The 20233-nt window shown below is 40.5% G+C and overlaps 2 protein-coding genes and 1 pseudogene across 2 annotated transcripts in view; 1 reads left to right on the top strand and 2 right to left on the bottom strand.

The window, feature by feature from the left end:
* VPS39 (VPS39 subunit of HOPS complex) overlaps window positions 1–5760 on the bottom strand; it is a 49228-nt gene extending 43468 nt beyond the window's left edge. The window contains exon 1 of the mRNA XM_061180442.1: window positions 5559–5760. Within this exon, the coding sequence (XP_061036425.1) occupies window positions 5559–5631 (73 nt within the window). The 5' untranslated portion in view covers window positions 5632–5760. The remainder of the gene's footprint in view (window positions 1–5558) is intronic.
* A 1814-nt stretch (window positions 5761–7574) lies between these two features.
* Window positions 7575–20233, bottom strand: part of TMEM87A (transmembrane protein 87A) — a 42920-nt gene continuing 30261 nt past the window's right edge. The window contains exons 16-20 of the mRNA XM_061180440.1: window positions 13818–13891; window positions 13337–13398; window positions 11656–11711; window positions 11077–11107; window positions 7575–8798 (exon numbers count right to left, since the gene is read on the bottom strand). Coding sequence (XP_061036423.1) covers window positions 8757–8798; window positions 11077–11107; window positions 11656–11711; window positions 13337–13398; window positions 13818–13891 — 265 coding nt within the window. The 3' untranslated portion in view covers window positions 7575–8756. The remainder of the gene's footprint in view (window positions 8799–11076; window positions 11108–11655; window positions 11712–13336; window positions 13399–13817; window positions 13892–20233) is intronic.
* Window positions 14215–19140, top strand: LOC133085763 (COP9 signalosome complex subunit 7a-like; annotated as a pseudogene).

Raw genomic sequence — 20233 nt, 5'->3', positions numbered from 1 at the left:
TACCTCTTTCTTTTTTTTTTTTTTTTATTTTATTTATTTATTTATTTATTTTTTGGCTGTGTTGGGTCTTCGTTTCTATGCGAGGGCTTTCTCTGGTTGCGGCAAGCGGGGGCCACCCTTCATCGCGGTGCGCGGGCCTCTCACCGCCGCGGCCTCTCCCGTTGCGGAGCACAGGCTCCAGACGCGCAGGCTCGGTAGTTGTGGCTCACGGGCCCAGTTGCTCCGCGGCACGTGGGACCCCCCCAGACCAGGGCCCGAACCCGCGTCCCCCACATTAGCAGGCAGACTCTCAACCACTGAGCCACCAGGGAAGCCCTCTTTACCTCTTTCAACAGCTTCGTCTCCCACCCTGGTCTGCAAGGCCTATCAATTTTACCTCTACAAGGTACCCGGCAACAGCCCTCCCCCACAGAGTCTCTCCAGGGACCCCTCAGCTGGTCTCACTCTATGTGTCCTTCCATGTTTGCTATCTGTTACCTTAGAGCATAGCTCCGATGCTGTCACACTGGGGGCTTAAAAAAAAATCCTCATGGGGGCTTCCCTGGTGGCGCAGTGGTTGAGAATCTGCCTGCTAATGCAGGGGACACAGGTTCGAGCCCTGGTCTGGGAAGATCCCACATGCCGCGGAGCAACTGGGCCCGTGAGCCACAGCTGCTGAGCCTGCGCGTCTGGAGCCTGTGCCCCGCAACGGGAGGGGCCGCGATAGTGAGAGGCCCGCGCACCGCGATGAAGAGTGGCCCCCGCTTGCCACAACTAGAGAAAGCCCTCGCACAGAAACGAAGACCCAACACAGCCAGAAATAAATAAATAAATAAAGTAGCTATTAATTAAAAAAAAAAAAAAAGAAATGACAAGGGAAAGTTGCAATTATGGAATTGTGAGGTGGACAAAGATGACCTCTAGGAAAAGAAAAAAAAAAATCCTCATGAAGCTGTACTACCAAAATATGAAGCCAAACTCCTAAGTATGACTTTTAAGAGTCTGCTTTCCATTTTTATTGAAATATTTATTTGCCAATAGATGTTTCTATCAAATGTCTACTCTATTAGTCATGAAATGGAATCAGACAAATTCACTGAAATTTTAAAAAAAATTTTAATTGAAATTTTATTTGACCTTTCTCAAGCATTCCTTTGGAGATGCTGAGGAAAATGCATTTCTCATACATGCAAAGTATTGTAACAGCTTTCTTTTAACTAGTAAAAGCACCACACACATACTCATTCCTAATCCTCAAACTCAGAAGGAAAAACAGTGGGGACTTCCCTGGTGGCGTGGTGATTAAGAATCCGCCTGCCAATGCAGGGGACACGGGTTCGATCCCTGGTCCAGGAAGATCCCACATGCCGGAGCAACTAAGCCCGTGCGCCACAACTACTGAAGCCCACACGCCTAGAGCCCGTGCTCCACTGCAATGAGAAGCCCACGCACGGCAATGAAGAGTAGCCCCCGCTCGCTGCAACTAGAGAGAGCCCATGGGCACCAATGAAGACCCAATGCAGCCAAAAATAAATAAGTTAATTAAATTTATTAAAAAAGAAAAGAAAAACAGTGTATCACCCAGAGGTAATGATGGCACAGAGCTCTGAAGAGGCTTGATTTGTTTACAGACGTCAGTGGGGGCTCAGGTGGCCAGAGGACCTGACCCAGGCTGGCCTGTGCACACTCTATGTCATCATATAACACAGCCGCGCAGACAAAACACAGAAAATGAAAAGCCTGCAGAGCAGGAAGAGCACGGGGTAGACAGTCCCTTCTGAGACTCAACACTGCACATCAGAAAGTGGAACACACTACACAAACGGGTAACACACGCAAAAACAAACGAGAGTGAGCCCTAGAAAATTCCTGATGGCCTAATCCTGAGCCACAAGGTTAGACATGATTCCTCCTGGGAAGGAAGGTAGAGCCCTCTAGCTCACAATTACCCTAGTGAAGCTCCATCCAACGTTGCAACCCAGTCCAAACTCATGTGATAAACAACTACTGCTGAACACAGCAGGGAGTACACAGACGAACAGGGTAGTGGGCACTTCTCTTCTTTGGGTCATACGGCAAAGAACAGTGTTTCTCAAAGCATCAGCCCCTGTTTAGCTGCATCAGAATCACTTGGACTTACTAAAAATGCACATTCCTGAGCCCTGCTCCCAGAGATTCTGATGCAATGATTCTGCAGTGGTGCCCCGAAATCTGCATTTTTTAATTCAATTTTTTAATTACATGAGACATTTATCTAGTTCCAAAGCTAAAACTATGAGAAGTCCCTCCTTATCCACTTCCCCCTGTTCTCTTCCTTCTGCTATACGTAACCATTCTAATCATTCTTGATTTATTTTTCCATTGTTTCTTTGGAAAATATAAATAAAAATGATTGGGTATACACACACACAGATACACACACACACACACCCTACATTTTTTACAGGCTCTGAATATACATCAAAGTTTGAGAAACAGGCTCCAGAATCAGACATGATTTACTGGATGTGACCTTGGAAAAACTACTTAAATTTTCAGGTTCTTCTTCTGCAAAATGGAGTTGTTATTATTTCATAAATGCTTAATACAGATTAGCACTCAGTAATGGAAGCCATTATTACTATTAATTAATTAAACAAATATTTAATATCCAAAGTATCCATTATGAGTCAGGAACTGTTCTAGGCACTGCAAATAAACCTATGTACAAAACTAAGTTACTGCTCTGAAGAAATTTATATTCTAATATGGAATGAGAGAGACAATAATAACATATAAAATAGCATTAGGTGGCAATCCGTGAAAGAAGATAAGGCTGAGTAAAAGAGTAGCACATTGGTGGATGTGGCATTTTCTTTTATATAGAATAGTTAGGGAAGGTCTTGCAGATTTATGTGACATTCCAGCAAATGAAATGAGGAATGAGCCATATAATACCTAGGAAAAGAGAGTGCCAGGCAGAGGAAACAGCAAGTGCAAAGGCCCTGAGATAGTTACATGCTTTTGTGCTCATGGAACAAGGAAGACAGTGTAACTAGTATCAGAAAGGAGCAAGGGATAAGAACATAGGGGATAAAATCAGGTAAGTAACCAGAGGCCTGATCATGACAGGTGTTGTGATGACAGGTGTTGTTATTTTAGTTGTGATGTGAAGCTACTGGAGGGTTTTGAGCAGAGGAGAGATGCAATTAGATTAAGTTTTCAAAGGATCACTCTACCTCTGTGTGGCTAAAATACTGCAAATGGCACAATGGCAAACCCAGGGTAATCAGTCAGAAGGCTACTACAGTAATTCAGATGAGAGAGACTGGTGTCTTCATCAACAGTAGTTAACAGTAGAGATGGAGAGAAGTGACTGGATTGTGGAATTTTTCAGGAGGTCGAGCAGACAAGATTTGCTGATGGATTGGATGTGGTGTATAAGAGAATAAGAGAAGTCAAGAACAATTCCAATGATTTTGGCCTTAGCCAAATGGGCAAACAGAAATGCCATATGCTGAGCTATGGGATACAGGGGGACAGGCATGTTTTGAAATCAAGAACTGTTTTGGCCATGCAACCAGATATCCAAATGAAGATACTGAAGAGGCAGCTGGATTCTACAACTACAGAGTTTCAGGAGAAGTCAACATCATCATCACTATTTTCCTCATTTCCATATCCCAGGAGATGGATTATGGTGGCTCTATGACATCTTCCAGCTCCAATATTGTCTGGCTCTCCAGAAGTCTGGAGGTTCCTGGATGAACTTCCCGCCTAAGGTCACGGTATAGATAGAAGGGGTAACAACTAGAAATAGCAATATTTATTGCTGGTAAAGTCTGAAAATAAAGTAGTTTTGAGGCACAAGGCAGTAAATGGCCTCTTGTAGCCAATACCTATCACAGCATCCTAGTAGGCAATGAGCTTTTCTCCTGTTTGCTTGGAGATCAGGCAGACCGAAAGCTACCTACCATTTCAAAAACTGTATTTCTGGAAAGCACAGGTTCAGGGAATCTTCACTGACACAAACCGGAGTTGGTGAAAGAGACTGAGATATGTGTACTGCTAGTCCCACAGGGTATCAGAGTCAAGGATTCTGATAAGCTAAGTACAAGCTAAGTACAGTGTGATAAGTAGCTGCATCCATCCTTTTCAGAAGTATATGTCCGAGGCTGAGTGGAATACCCCTCCCTCTATGTTCCCATGTTAGGCAGCGTATGTCTCTAGTATCATTTATCTTGCATCGTAATCTGTTCATATTTCTTTGCCTGCCACTGTGTGTCCTAGGAGCACAGGCATTGTTTCTTTTTCATCCTTGTATTCCTGTCTCTGGCAGAGAGACTGGTCCATGTAGGCACTTAATACATACTTGACGAAGAAACAGGAGAATGAGCCCCTTTGTGCTGAGTGTCAGGTCTTTCATTTTTTCAATTTCTTTATTTCTCCTCTATTTATTTTTAATTTTTACTGAGAGCATTTAATGACAGAAAAATGGAGGTTTTCTTGAGACATCTGGAGGAAGCAGGATTCTCTCCTTAACCCTAGGACAGCTTGCTGTGGAGGTGTGACTTTAAAGAGGCCCAGAGCTAAACAACAAGGTCCTACTGTAGAGAACAGGGAGCTATATTCAATATCCTGTGATAAACCATAATGGAAAAGAATATGAAAAATAATGTATATATATATAACTAAATCACTTTGCTGTACAGTAGAAATTAACACAACATTGTAAATCAACTATACTTGAATAAAATTAAAAAAAATAAAACAGAGGTCCAGGGCTGCTAAAGGTTGGGGTGGTGGTGAGGGGCACACATTAATAAGAAGATCTAGAGTGAAAACACCTTACTGAAAAGGATGTGAAGAACTCTGACTAGGTGGCACTGTCCACAGATAATGAATAGGACACCAGCTTCCACCAGGCCCATCATGGGTACCTGGCTCAATATAAGATCTGATTGAGGGTTCTGAGCCACCTTTTTATGGCCCTTGATTTCTAGGACCTGGACATTAACAGGAAAGACTGAAATTACTTCTGTTTGGTCTTTGGTTATCAGACACACAATCACAGATAGGAGCATAATGTTCGTAGTTAAGAGTCAAGGTTTATTTCAGAACCCATTTGTATTCTGGAGCAGAGAAGAGATACCTGACCCTGTTTTCTGCACTGGCCAATCTCAAAAGGATCATGCAAGTTTTTATGGGTTAGGTTTCATGACAGCCTGGAATGATGCTCTTCTACCTAGAAGAGCTAGGCAACTTGGGCATTTTGACTATAAGGCAATCAACCACTTGGCTAGATTAAGAGTGGAGAGTAACAAGTTAGCTACAGTAATTAGAAGTAAGCGATGAGTGATCACTAAGGGGGAAAAGACATAGCTGTTAACTTGTTCAATGCAAAAAACAAACAAACAAACCATCAAAAGCAAACAGCTTCACCACCCTCGCTGTCAACAGGGCTCTGCCCTCCCTCATCCTAAGCCCCTCTCGGACGGCGTTCGACCGGAGTCCACACAGCCATACTCCCGTCCACTTCCCTAGCCTCCTGAAAGGTCCCAGCCGCTCCCGCGCTGACCCCGCCTGGCCCCTCGGCTCACCCCAGGCAGCCAGACAGTCGATCTGCAGAGGCAGCTTTTCTAGGATCGGCACCGGTTCAAAGGCGTCGTGCATGGCGGCGGGCGGAGTCGCCGCCGCAGTCTCACCCGGACTGTGCCAGGTCGGGTGTGGGGCCGGAATCAGGCCAAGGGAAGAGCCGGGACCCCTGCTACTGGCTCTTGGGCGATAGAACCATCATCAACACCGGACTTCCTGCAGAGCCAAGCCCGCCCCTTCCGCAACCGAAGCCCCGCCCCTTCCGCCCCGGTTCCTAGTGCACCCTCGAGGAATGCCCTGGTGATTGGGACTGCGTTTCACCCTGGACCGACCTTCTCCATCGTGGAGTGCGAGTGGCCATGGGCTTAACAAGAAGGAAAAAGGATTTTAATCTTAGAACTGTCTTGGGCAGCATAGGGTGGTGACGAATTCAGGCTTTGGTGTCAGTTAGACCTGGGATGGAGACGTACCATTTAGGAAATGAGCTAAGTAGCTGTGGCGTTTAACAATCTCTAGAAGCCTTAGTTTCCTTCTTTGCAAAATGATGGTAGTGTTGTGTACCTACCTAACGTGTGAGCGCTTAGCAACGCCTGACAACTTAAGCACTCAATGGTAGTTTTAGTATTACCATTAAAAACCCAGCTAGTTCGAGTACCTTACCCTTGTATTTTACGGGTTGGTCTAGGCCTGTGGTTCTCAAAGTGTGGTCCCTAGATCAGCATCACCTGGGAACTTGTTAGAAAGGCAATCTCAGACCTCATTCCAGCCTTATTGACTCAAAAACTGTGGAGTGGGGAGTCCAGCAGTCATTTAATAAGTCCCCAAGGAGAGTCCATGAACTTTAAAGTTTGAGAACCAATGCAAGAATGATCTGTATCTGGCAGTTTAGCCCCAAGAAAACAGTAGGCATGTCATAAAATTAAGCATTTGGTTTAAAGCAAAATGTAAAAGAAAAAAGGAGTGAGTCTACGATGTAAGGTGTTAAAGAACAAAAACAAAAACCCACCAGCCCTGGTCAGTTTATTTTTACAGTCTCTTCATCTGTAAATTAGGAATACTGTCCCATCATTATCAAATGCTGTTTCTGATAATCAAATGAAATATTTTCAAGTAGTAAGAAACACAAAAATTGGTAAACAAATCTTGTGGCTGGTTTTCACCATAGAAACTGAACAACTTGAAAATTTAGAATTACCAGCTGCTGTGCTAGAAGAAGGCCGAATACCTTGTAGTTCCAGACCCAAGGACCAAGACCAAAATAAACAATGTAAACTATAAGGTAACAGGTCAGTGTGATACTATAAATTCCTTCTGAACCTTTTCTAGGAACTGATACACTATAACCAATCAAAGTAACACAAGAAGCCATAAGAGAAAGCAGAAAGAATAATCAACCTATAGAATTTGTGCTATACACTCCTGCTTAAAACAACAGGTTCTTGGGAATTCCCAGGCGGTCCAGTGGTTAGGACTCGGCACTTTCACTGCCATGGCCCAGGTTCAATTCCTGGTCAGGGAACTAAGATCCTGCAAGCCACATGGCATGGCCGGGGTGGGTTTTTTTTTTTTTTTTTAACCTAGTCTCAAGTTAATATCTAACCAGTCTCAAAAAATATTTGACCAACTATCCTGCTGCATTATGACTACTATTCACTTGCTAAGTTTCAGTGTGGAAGAACAGAAGCACACGAAGTTAACACCAGCCTTTTGTGAATGCATTAACCTGAGAATAGTCATTTCTTCATATTGTTTCTTAGAGATACTATCTAGGTGATTTTTTTTTGTTAATCACCATACCAAACAGCTATAGAGAAATGTTACATAAATGTTTAACACTTTAGTGAAGATTGTAGTAGTGTGGTCACTGGTTTGAACAGAAGGTAAGACAACATAGAATAAAAACCATGGAAGGAAAATTCTACGAGAGAGTTTGGGAGAAAGAAGGGTCTTTAAAGAAAGTCTGGAAAAAAAGAAAAAGATACCAATTTTGTTAAAATTTTTTAATATTAAAAAGTGGCATGAACTTTCTATGTAGAACAAAAAATCTTGGGAAGGCAAAATTGGACAAAATCATTCAAACAAATATAGTGCTTCAAATGAATCCCATCACCTTGTGATGTTTCTTATAAACCATCCCTAAACCAACACCAGATACAAGAACAGTCGATCCTAAAGAATGAGCAGCAGTCCAGGGCCTCCACACTATTTCATGCAGAAAAAACTGTTTAAGCCAGAAGGACCTGTTTCCTTTGTATTAGCTCCTGCTTCTGAAGCATTATAATCCCTTTAACAGGGTGCTCACTCACATGCACTTACGATGGAGTGCCTTTCTGCATCTAGTGCAACACCCAGTAAAAGGCATGAAGGCAAGCAAAGCATTGCCTAGGACTCTGCAATGCTGCCCTTGAAGGCTTACAAAACAGTAGTTAAAAGTTCTGGAGTGTGCACCACATTGCCAGCAATGGGATGTGTCACAATAGCAGATGTCAAAAGAGTTAAGCTAATATTTCTCTCTAAAGTATATCTGAAATAGAAAAATCTTTAATATACACCGTTTGTAAACAAAATTGCACTTGATTTTGCTTTTTCAAATGATCTAAATCACACTGTAACAGTCTCTCTCTTTCTTTCTTTTTTTTGGTTGTTCTTTTAATCATTGTTAGAACCATGGCTCCTTAACGCAGAAGGACTCCTTTTTCTCAAAACTACCTCTGCAAGATTTAACCTTGGCTTCCCAGGAAATGCAAAGATAATTAACAATTTCCCCCATCACCTATGTAACTCCCTAATAAATAAAAATTACAGGCAGTTGCTCCTGGATATTACTTATTATGGTGTTGATGTCACAGTTCTTCAGAGAAGATGTTAAATTTTTTAGTTTGACAGATTAACAATTTAAACATTATAGAAGGTTTAGGAACAACATACACAAGTTGCATAAACATCCATGTCAGGGTGTGGGAGGGAAAGGGGCATCAATGCTGCAAATAAAAAACTTGTAGATTTTTCTCATCCTATGACCTTGTTTTCAATAGAATGTTCTCCTTGTTCCAACACCTCTCGCCAGCTCCAATGCACAAAGATCAAGAAACAGATCAGGATGTCATTGCCTCCTTTAATCCCATGGAGCAGTGTAAAGACTGACACAGAAGCTGATCTCTTCCCAGATACTAGCCATCTTCAGCTGCAAATCTTCCCATTCTTTACTCCATTTTGGACCTTTCAAAGTGCGTGATCATTCGTTCCTAGGGGGAAAAAGGTTATGCTAAGTATATTGATTTTAAATGGTCTACATTCCAAATATCTTTTCCAAAGATGATCACACACACATTTTCTATAAGTACTTGCTTATGTTCATTAAATATTTAGAGCAATGGTTCTTAACCATCTATAAAGATTTTGAAACACACAGATGTCCAAGTCCCAAGATTAACTGAAGCAAAACCTCTAGGCTTCTGGACAACAAACCACAAATCAAAGGGAACTGTATATTTTAGAGTCACTTAAGCTTTAATAAAAATGTGTACCTCCTCTGATTCAGGAATTTAGCTTAATGAAATAGTCAAGGATGTGGGCAAAGATTTAGCCACTAGCATCTCTACTGCAACACTCAGAATTATAACAAAATACTAGAAAGAATTAAGTGTCCAAAAATATAGGACTGTATAAACAAACTATAGTATATCCTTACAATGAAATATACTGATTAAAATTACATTTGATGAAAAAGTTCTAGAGATCTGTTGCACAGCAATGTGCATATAAGTCAACACTTTGCACTTGAGAAAGGTTAGAATGGTAGATTTTACATGTTTTTCACCATAATTTTTTAAAATCATGTAAAAAAATTACATTTGACTATAAAATAGTATTTATAGTATGCCATTTCGATTGAGAAAATTAATGTAATACTATTAAATTTCACAGTAATTACATAGTAATTTTACCTCAGAGTATTTTTTCATTTTTCCTTTGCTTCATTTGCTAAGTACCTATCACAAATTTATCCCAAACTCTGACAGAACTGTAAATCCCTTTTCAATATGATCAATTACATCAGATTATCTACCCTTTTCATGTTTTTTTCCTTAGAAATACTCGTCCCTGAAGCTCTCTGTTCTCCCGCTCCATTCCGGACTAGCTGTTCTCCAAACTTGTTGCCCAGCTGTCACACTCTGAGAATTTCTTACATCATCCTAGGAATTTATCCCTGCCTCTCTGTGTCGGATCCTTTACTTCCTGAATCCGAAGTCTTTCTCTTTTTAGTTCCCTCATTTTATGAATAACATTTTCTACTCTTTCCTGAGAAAGCACACATAGGATGTCAATTATTTTAGTTTTTGCATGACTGCAAACATCTTTGTTTTACCCTTATGTTGATAGTTGAGTACAGAATTTTAGTTTGAAAATAATTTTTCTCAGAATTCAAAGACATTGTTCTATTATCTTCTAGCTTCCAACATTGTTGAAGAGTCTGATGCTGTTTTGATTCCTAGTCCTTTATTTGTTTCTCTTGTAATTCATTTAAGTTCTTTTTCAGTTCTTGAATCATTTTTTCACACAGGAAAATATAAACAGATGAAGTCAGTGCCACCAAAAGTACTACAATAAACCCATATTCCCATAAACGGTACAACTGGGTTTCACATACTTAGCCTCCTCTGGCTGAAATATGCGTGTCTGGAGAGCTGGAGCCAATGGGATACCCTGAAGGCAAACTGTTAGCAGAAGATGGCTCCCAAGAGAAAGATCTAGGAACTGCAGAATATACCACAAAAAGCAAAGGCTTGTCTGAAAGGTAGAGTTCTCAATTATCTCAATGAATGCAACAGCTAAGGAATCTGACACTGTGTACTGCACCACACAGCAGGTCAGTGAGAAGTGAACAAACCATTTTTTAGTAGTCAATCCAACAAAGTAAGTCACAATTGGGCAAAGGCTTTTAAAAGGCTTTCTGAAATCATGACTCTAGAGTAACCTAAACATTCAGAACATGTCTAGAAGTGGTTTCCACGAACTCAGACTGCAATTCTTACATAAAACCTCATGTGAAATCTTCTAGATAAAGTGTATGGAGCCATATTAAAAGACTAATAATCAACATAAACATTAGAGGTACTAATTATCCTTATTATCTGGAGGACAGTGACACAGATAACACTGTATAGTAGGTAACTTAAAATAACTTTTCTTTATTATTTTTCCCTAGACTAGATAAGGGTTAAATTTGAATTTCTTAAAGACAAAGGAATTAGCGGAAGAGTATGGTACTGGCTACCCAATTTAAACAAAGACATTCTCAAGTCTGAACACACTTTGTAAGAAATAAAAGGGGGACATGTACAGAAAGGAAACATTCTTGAATATTTTAGTTATAATATTAGTATTTCTCTTTTCATCCTTTGTCAACTATACCAACTATAGTTCATCAGTCCATTACCGAGTCATATAAATAAATCTCCTTGAACAAAAGACTTAAGCCACCAGACCCATAGTTTATGTGCATATGATTCGATTACTAACCTCATCTGAATCCAGAAGGGCTGGAAGTGCTCTGCAGAGAGAAAAACAAACTAAACGATGTAAAATAAAGCCATAAATGGTTCAAAAAGGACAGTGGAATAATGACTACAATTTAAAGTTTTTGTAACTACCTAAGATTTGCATCCCATTGAAGACATTTCAGGAAAAGAAAAAGCAAATACAAAAAAAAAAAAAAAAAGAATCACAGTTACTAGAATTGTATGGACTTTAATAGGAACAATGTTTAATTAAAATTATAGGCATGGAAAGGAACCCAAAAATTCCAAAAGGATTATCCCACTGATTTTAGGAAGACCTACAGCTAAATCTTTCTGAGCAGAAATGTAATCTGAATGAATAATCTGGATTATTTTTGTTTGTATATCATTCCTGGTCTTTATTTTCTAACATCTTTTTAATATTTTTAATACTTAAAATTATTTCAGTAATTTAACCTTTTACTTCTAGAGTTAACTACAAGCATTCTCATTACTATGCTCTTCAGCTCATTCATTTAAAATAATAAAAGTAATACTAACTGTGAAAAAGGATTCTTGTGGTAATGATTCAAAAACTTACACATCTGTCACAGATGAAGGAACATTCTCTTCTACCCACTTTAAATCATCTTCCTGCTGAGAACATAAAAATGCCAGATGTTACCATAATGCACCAAAATATACATCTCAAGTAACGATCTAAAGAGGTCTCAATTCAGTCTTTTGTCACTCTGAACTAGTATATTCACATAACAGGACAAATAACAGAAAAGTCAAATAATTTAATTTAAAAAACTAAACTATATGAACGAAATATAAAATGATATCCTACATCCCTAAACGCTTTCTTCTCAGTAGTCTAATACCTAGAGTTTTTGCTTCATGTAAGCTTTGCTCCTTAAAACTGAGATAAATTCTAAAGCCCTTTTAAAAGCAGAGTGAATGCACAGTTCTTAAGGAAAAAAAAGCTGACTGAAAAACTCTTGATTTTTTTTAAAAATTGAAATATACAGTTGATTTACAATGCTGTGTTAATTTCCACCGTGCAGCAAAGTGATTCAGTTATACACATATATATTCTTTTTCATATTCTTTTCCATTATGGTTTATCACAGGATTTAAAAAAAAATTTTATTGGAGTACAGTTGATTTACAATCTTGTGTTAGTTTCAGGTGTACAGCAAAGTGAATCAGTTATACATATACATATATCCACTCTTTTTTAGATTCTTTTCCCATATAGGTCATTACAGAGTATTGAGTACCATTCCCTGTGCTATAGAGTAGGTCCTTGTTGTTTACCCATCCTATATATAATAGTTTGCATCTGCTAATCCCAGACTCCCAATCCTTCCCTCCCCCACCCCCAGCCTTGATGACCACAAGTCTGTTCTCTATGTCTATGAGTCTTTTTCTGTTTTGTAGATAGGTTCATTTATATCATATTTTAGATTCCACATATAAGTGATATCATATGGTATTTGTCTTTCTCTTTCTGACTTACTTAACTTAGTATGATAGAGATTAAGTCCATCCATGTTGCTACAAATGGCATTATTTCATTCTTTTTTATGGCTGAGAGTATTCTGTGGTATATATGTACCACATCCTCTTTATTCATTCATCTGTTGATGGACATTTAGGCTGTTTCCATGTCTTGGCTATTGTGAACAGTGCTGCTATGGACATAGGGGTGCAGGTGTCTTTTTGAATTACAGTTTTGTCCAGATATATGCCCAGGAGTAGAATTGCTGGATCATATGACAACTCTATTTTTAGTTTTTTGAGGAACCGCCATACTGTTTTCCATAGTGGCTGCACCAGCTTACATTCCCACCAATAGTGTAGGAGAGTTCCCTTTTCTCCATACCCTCTCCAGCATTTGTTATTTGTAGACTTTTTTTTTTGTAGACTTTTTAATGACAGCCATTCTGACCAGTGTGAGGTGATACCTCACTGTAGTTTTGAAAAAATCTTCATCTTTACTACAAAAAAGATCACCTTAGATTATTAATGGGGCTATGATTTCATTGATGAAAACCATTAAACAGAACCATAAGAATGGTCTGGAACCTTTTCAGGACATAGCAGCAAACCATCTAGTTAAAAGATTACTAGGTCCTAGACAGAATCTCTTGCTATCTCTGTTTTTAAAAATGTTAATTATAGCATAGGTAAAAAATCATTAAGGCCTGTACATAGCTGCTGAGCTCCACCAAGGGCTAGAGGACAGGGGGAAAAAAAAAAGAAATCATACTTACTGCTTTGTTTAATTTACTATTTCCATTTGGTTCTTGTTTGGTACTTCTCATTTTCATTCCTTCTGTAGAAGAAAAAAAACAATAGACTGGTTAACTAGGTCAGTAGACCAGCACTGATAGCAAAAATGGATTCAGAGCTTTATTTTAAGCTTATTGACACTAAATTATACTACAGATAAGTTTCTCCATCTTAACATTTGTGCTGGAAAGTTCAAAGTCAAGTTTTCAGCTCATCTCTAGCAAATAAACTGGACATTTAATGTGCCATTATTTACTGAACATGGTTTCATCTAAAGATTCATACCCTTACTTTCGCTTCTCCCTAACTTCACCACATATCAAACTGAAGAACATGTTGTAAAAGAATAATACACAATCAAAGTCTCTTGATTTTGATACTCAAAATGTTATACTTCTTTTACTCTATTTCTAAAAACCAGAAAAGAATATTTAAAGCACAAAAGGTGAATTTTATCACTACCAAAGCTTTCTTTCAGCATAGGTTCCTTTTGTTCATCCTCCTCCTCTTCCTCAGACAATGGTGAAAAGGCAAACCTGACAGAACAAAGGTAGAACAGAAGGAAAAAATTAGAAAACTAAAAAAACTACTCCACTATCTGGATTTTACAGGACTAATTATTGAAACCTCAATTATAGTCATTCATTACATCAGTTTAGTGAATAATAAAGTAATTCTTTCCCCTCAGAAAGCTCTCAATTGCCGCTATTAACAAGAGAGAAGCAGGACAGTATCATATTTATGAGTGCAGGCTCAGCCACGGACTACTTGTGACCTTACACAATTTACCTATTCTCTCTGTGCGCTAGGTTCCTCATCTGTAGATGGGAATAATAACAGAACATTACTCATAGAGGTAATGAAAAAAGCAGGTAAGTCATTTCAAATAGAGTGCTTAGAACAATACCTCACAGTAAGCACTCAATAAACGTTCACTTATAAGCATATGTATCACACAGGGGTAAGTAAATTCTCTTGTAATTCAAAATTTCAGACTTCAAATTGGTAGTTATGATTTGGAAAGTCTGATCTTGTTGTGTTCCAAGTAATTTAAAATCTCAATTTCTAAGTGGGGAGCTGAGAAGATGAAGGCCTGATCTGGAATATCTGTTATCTTTCCTTCGCAATTTACAAGAGATTCAGCAAAGCAGCTACCAGATAGGTAATTCCTAGAATGCTTTAGCTTTGAACTCATTCTGCACTTTCCATTTTACTGTTGCCTATTATTTTCACTCTACTTTGTTTTAAAATCACCCTTACGTGATAAAAAACTCCTTATAAGCTAGGAATAATAGGGAACACCTGTAACCTGATAAAGGGTAACTAACAAAAATTCACAGTAAATATCAAAGTCAATGTGATCCTTGAGATGCATTTATTTTAAAGTCAGCGTAAGATGAAGAGGCCCACTCTCATTTCCTCTATTCAATATTATACAGGAAGGCCTAGCAAACACAAGAATCAGAAATGAGACAGGAAGACTATTAATTTGAGATAATAACCAATCTAATGAGAAAATCTAGAAATTATTAGAACAAGGTAACACAGGAGAGTTGATGGATGTGATATACAAAAATCAATAGCATTCCTACATAATTGGAAAAGCCTAAATTATTATTTTAAAAGAGATTGCATCCATAAGATCCACAAAGGTTTTTAAAAAACACATTTAAAGTTACAAAACATAACTGAGGCACTGAAAGGACTGAAAAATGGAGAGATAACACACTCAAGGATGGGATTATCAAAAAGATACAAAATTTCCCTAATTAATCCATTAAGCGTAATTAGATTCCAATCAAAATCTCATAAGGTTTTCCTAGAATTAAACAAATAAGCTAATTTTTTTTTTTTTAAAGCAAAGACCCAATAACAAAGTATATTTTTTAAAAAGAAGATTAAGGGGGAGGGCGGTTTAGGCCCTGGAGATACAAGATTTATCAGGAAGCTAAAATAATTAAGATTAAGACAATGTGCTACTGAGCAGGATCAGAGCAAAAGAGACAAGAGAACCTATAATCAACCATACTCTTTATGAATGAAAGCTCAACTGTGAAATTTTAAAAAAAATTATAGAAGAACTTTATGATTTCACCTCAAGGTAGGAAATAATTTTCTTAGAACACAAAATGTATAATCTGTGAAGGAAAAAAAATGACAAATTTGACTCCACATTTTTGAGTTTTCCTATAACCAAAAACATCACTAAAAAAAAGTTCAAAGATAATCAAACTAGGAGAAAACACCTGGAATACTTGAACACTGGAAATATTTGGCATATTGGCATCTAAAATATATTAGGAATTCCTACAAATCAATACAAAAATGATCAATAAGGCAATAAAAAAATAAGCCAAAGATATAAAAAGCTGATTGACATAACTGACAGTAAACATATAAAAGACAAAAGAAGTTAACTCAGTCTTAAATGCAAATAAAAGTAACACTGGATATTAACGCTCATCCATCAGATCTGCAAAAATTAAATAAAATAATGGGAGTGTAGAAGGAAGGAAGAGCAAAGAGATCCTCATACCACTGTTGGTAGATATGCAATTTGTTTCAGATTTTTTTTGGAATACAATGTGGTCATACTTTAAAAATTACAAATACACATACCCTTTAACCCAGCAATCTCAAGGCCACTCACTATATGTACTGAGCATCTGCTATGTGCCAGTGTGTAGTGAAAATTTAACCTTGTGTACACCAAGAGAGGACTGGTTTTGCCCTTGACTACTGGGAGGTGACCTCTATGCCCCTGGCATGTCCTGCCTGATGGGAGTGTCTCTGGTCACCCAGTTTGGCTCTGGCCACAGGACAGTCTAACAGTGTGACTTGTGACAAGGTCTCTGGGGCACACAGTATCACCTCTGGCCTCCAGAGGAACTAGCAACTAAAGATAAGCCTGACCTCCAGGCCCTCCTTGGAGACTGAAGTTCAGCCACACAGATAGTAGGTGATCGAGCCCCAGTAAAATCTCTGGACACCAAAGGCTCGGGTGAGTCTCCCTTGGTTGGTAAAACTCAGTGTGTACTGTCACACACTGCAACCAGGAGGAGGGAACACTGTCTGTGACTCCATGGGAGCAGACAACTGGAAATGCTGCATTTGGACCCCTCCTGGACTCTGTACTGTAAGTCTCTCCCCTTGGCTGACTTTAATTTTTATCCTTTTTCTGTAATAAACTATAGCCATCAACATAACAGCTTTCAGTGAGTTCTGAGTCCTTTTAGTGAATAATCAAACCTGAGATGGTTTTGCAAACCCTTGAACTCGCAACTGTGTATCAGAAGTGAGGACAGTCTTATAGAGACCATTCCCTCAGATTTTGCAGCTTGGCTAACTCCATGTAGCCAGGAATAGTTCTTGGCCTTCATGGAACTTAAATCTGGTTTGAGGGGTGGGGGATAGGAAGAGAAGATAGATAGTAAGTAATAAATAAAGTATATAGATTTTAGACGATAATAAGTGCAATGAGAGAAAAAAATGAGGCGTAGGGGTATTCGAGTGTATAAAAATAAATGTACGTAACCAAGCAAGACGCTATAGGACCTTCCTGGGATTACCCCTCCTCCCTGGCCCCAAACCCTCTTCCTGTCTTTTGTCTGTAGAAAAACTTTAGCTTCCTAGGCCTTCCCCGAGTTCCAAAGAATAAATTTAATCAGAGAAATGAGAAAATGCAGAAGCAAAGGAAAACAGTCAAGCAAGACAAAATAATAATAGTTTAGCCATTAAACAAAGTCAAGGACCTTTAGTTCCTCCTTAAGGGCTATGGATAATATCCTGAGCCATATCCTTTGAGCTGTTTTGCCGATACTGAAACCCCCACCAGGTGGAAGAAGTTAACTGTGTGCTGCCAAAAGCCTGTAGATCCCAGACTGGGTGGAACCAGAAGGCTGACGGGATTACCTCACCTCTAACCAATCAGAAGAATGTCTACAAGCTGATCATGCACCCCACACCCCTGCTCCCTCACTCTGTCTTTAAAAACCTTTCCCTGAAGGAAAGGGAAAGGGAAGTCCCTAAACCTTTGCTCTAAGTAAAACTGTATGCTGAGTCTCATGAGTCCTTTTAAACATATGTGGTCTTGGGCTTCCCTGGTGGCGCAGTGGTTAAGAATCTGCCTGCCAATGCAGGGGACACGGATTCAAGCCCTGGTCCGGGAAGATCCCACATGCCGCAGAGCAACTAAGCCCGTGCGCCACAACTACTGAGCCTGTGCTCCAGAGCCCGTGAGTCACAACTACAGAGCCCGCATGCCACAACTACTGAAGCCCACGCTCCTAGAGCCCGTGCTCCACAACAAGAGAAGCCACTGCAATGAGAAGCACGTGCACTGCAACGAAGAGTAGCCCCCGCTTGCTGCAACTAGAGAAAGCCGGCACACAGCAACGAAGACCCAACACAGCCAAAAATAAATAAATAAAATAGATACATTAAAAAAAAAAAAATGTGATCTTGGTGACCCTAAAACCACCAAACTGGAAATAGTCCAAATGCCCATCAACAGGGAAAACAAGTTAATTATAGTTAACTTGTTAATAGTTATAGTTAATTATTAACTATATACTACATCTGTACTATGTAATATAATGCCATCCATGAAAATAAATGAGTTTAATTTAAACCAGTTGTCTTGGCATTTCCACAATGCACTGTTGAGTGAGTAAAAGAAAATTCCATATTTGAACAAGGAATAAAATGTGGCAGGATACATCACATTAGGCTGTTAACACTGGAGTTATAGGGAGTGGGCACAATGTTTTTTTAAAGGAGAAAGGAAGAGGAGAGATAAAGCAAAAGAAATTTTTTAAAGACTAAAGAAAGGGAAAAACTTTATGTATAGATATAGCTAGCAAATGAACAGAAGATCAACAGATCAGTGTAGAGGGAGGTGGCAGGAAAGGCTGGGAACAGCTGCTGAAGTGACAGAGCAGTGGCCCCACGCAGTGTGCTGGAAGACGAAACGTCCAGGTAGTGGCCTGCAGAGTCTGACCCAGAGTATGATGGGGCATCAGCAGGAGACCACGGTCCCTAGGCTGCCTCTTTAAGGGAGGGGGTGGAGCCACGTGGAAGCTCCACACTTCCTGAGCCCAGGTCCCCTCAGTTCAGTGAAGCCATGAGTGCTGAGATGAAGGTGACAAGCCAAGGGGGCAGCACTGGCCACAGTCATCCACAGGTGCTGGAGGCCCCTAGTGTGTACACTGCTGGATACGTCTAATATTAGAGAGGTGGCTGAGAGGGACTTTGCTTCCACATTCCACATTTCGGCTGCTCACAGTGTTTGCTTACAGGACACATGCTGACCACTTAGCTGAAGCCCAGAATCTTCCTCCACTCACAGAGGCTCAGAAGGATAAGTTTTGACATCTATCAATCGTCACCCTGGCTGCCAAAGTCAAGTGTATCCTATATGCAGTACCACTGGAGGCCCTTGTCCTGCAGAACATGTGGCATCTGGAAGACCCTGTCAATGAGGCCGTGTACGCTGACGTGATTCGCCTCCCTCGACCAGCCCAACCAGAGACTGGAGGTTGACATTCAGCACCAGGACCTCAGTGCCACTGCCTGAACCCTGCAGGAGTGGTGTGTGGGCGGCAAAGTGGTGCTGTCAGGCACTGAGGAGCAGGTGAGCCATGCAGCCACATCTCAGGACCCTGAGCAACACGTGACTGAGCTGAGGGAACCAACTCCTGGCACCAACCAGTGCCAGCCCAGCGAGAAAGCTTCAAAGGGCAAGGGGCTCTGAGGGAGCACCAAGATTTGGTCCAGGTCGAACTGACGGGACTGTCATTTCTTCCCTGGGACTGTGGAGTCCCAGCTATCTGCCTGCCCCTTAGGAGTCCTCAGAGAACTTTCCTGTGCCCCTGACCAGTTGATAATCCTAGGTTCATGACCCTTCACCTCCCTTCTTCTCTCCCCGACTCCCAAGGGAGGAGGCAAGTACAAGTCATGTTTTTGTTGGTACTTTATGTTTTATGTGACTTTCTTTCTTTCTTTTCTTTTTCCCCTTTTCTCTCTCTCTTTTTAAAATAAATTTATTTATTTATTTATCTTTGGCTGCATTGGGTCTTCATTGCTAGATGCGGGCTTTCTCTAGCTGTGTCGAGCAGGGGCTACTCTTTGTTGCGGTGCGAGGGCTTCTCATTGTGGTGGCTTCTCTTATTGCAGAGCACGGGCTCTAGGCAGGCAGCCTTCAGCAGTTGTGGCATGCGGGCTCAGTAGTTGTGGCTCACGGGCTCTAGAGCACAGGCTCAGTAGTTGTGGCACACGGGTTTAGTTGCTCTGCGGCATGTGGGGGTCTTCCCAGACCAGGAGTTGAACCTGTGTCCCCTGCATTGGCAGGCGGGTTCTTAACCACTGCGCCACCAGGGAAGTCCTGTATGTAACTTTCTTATGTGTGCCATTGTTCCCTCCTCCTCCCTGCCATGCTCTCTCCCCTATTTCTTTAGGAGCCAGCATCTGTCCCTGTTTATTATATGTCACTGAGTAGGCGGGGCTGCTATGTCCTCAGCATAACCCACACGTGTTCCTTCTCCCACCACCCCAGCCCTGCATACCTAACCCCCAGCTCCTACTCCCTGCCCCCAGGCTATTTGGGGAGCATCTGAAGAGCCACAGGGCTCCCACCTTTATTCCCATCCTGAGAGTTCTGGGAGCCAGCCTGCCTTTCTAGGAGTCACTGATGAAAGTCTAGGACACTTTCAACCCAGAATCCTGTCACACTGCTGTTGTTTCCTTTCCTCTTTCCTGCCCTTGGGTGCTGGGAATGCTACTGCTTTGATGACTCCATGGCCTAAGGGCAGCTGTTTCTTGAGCTGTTGTGAGATGGTTCATTCTTGGCCCTGGCTATCTTAGAAAGCCTGATGGCAATC

The sequence above is a fragment of the Eubalaena glacialis genome, chromosome 2 (assembly GCF_028564815.1).
Source record: "Eubalaena glacialis isolate mEubGla1 chromosome 2, mEubGla1.1.hap2.+ XY, whole genome shotgun sequence".
Lineage (NCBI taxonomy): Eukaryota > Metazoa > Chordata > Mammalia > Artiodactyla > Balaenidae > Eubalaena > Eubalaena glacialis.
Note: the sequence above shows the minus strand (reverse complement) of the source record. Positions and strands in the feature narration are given on the sequence as shown.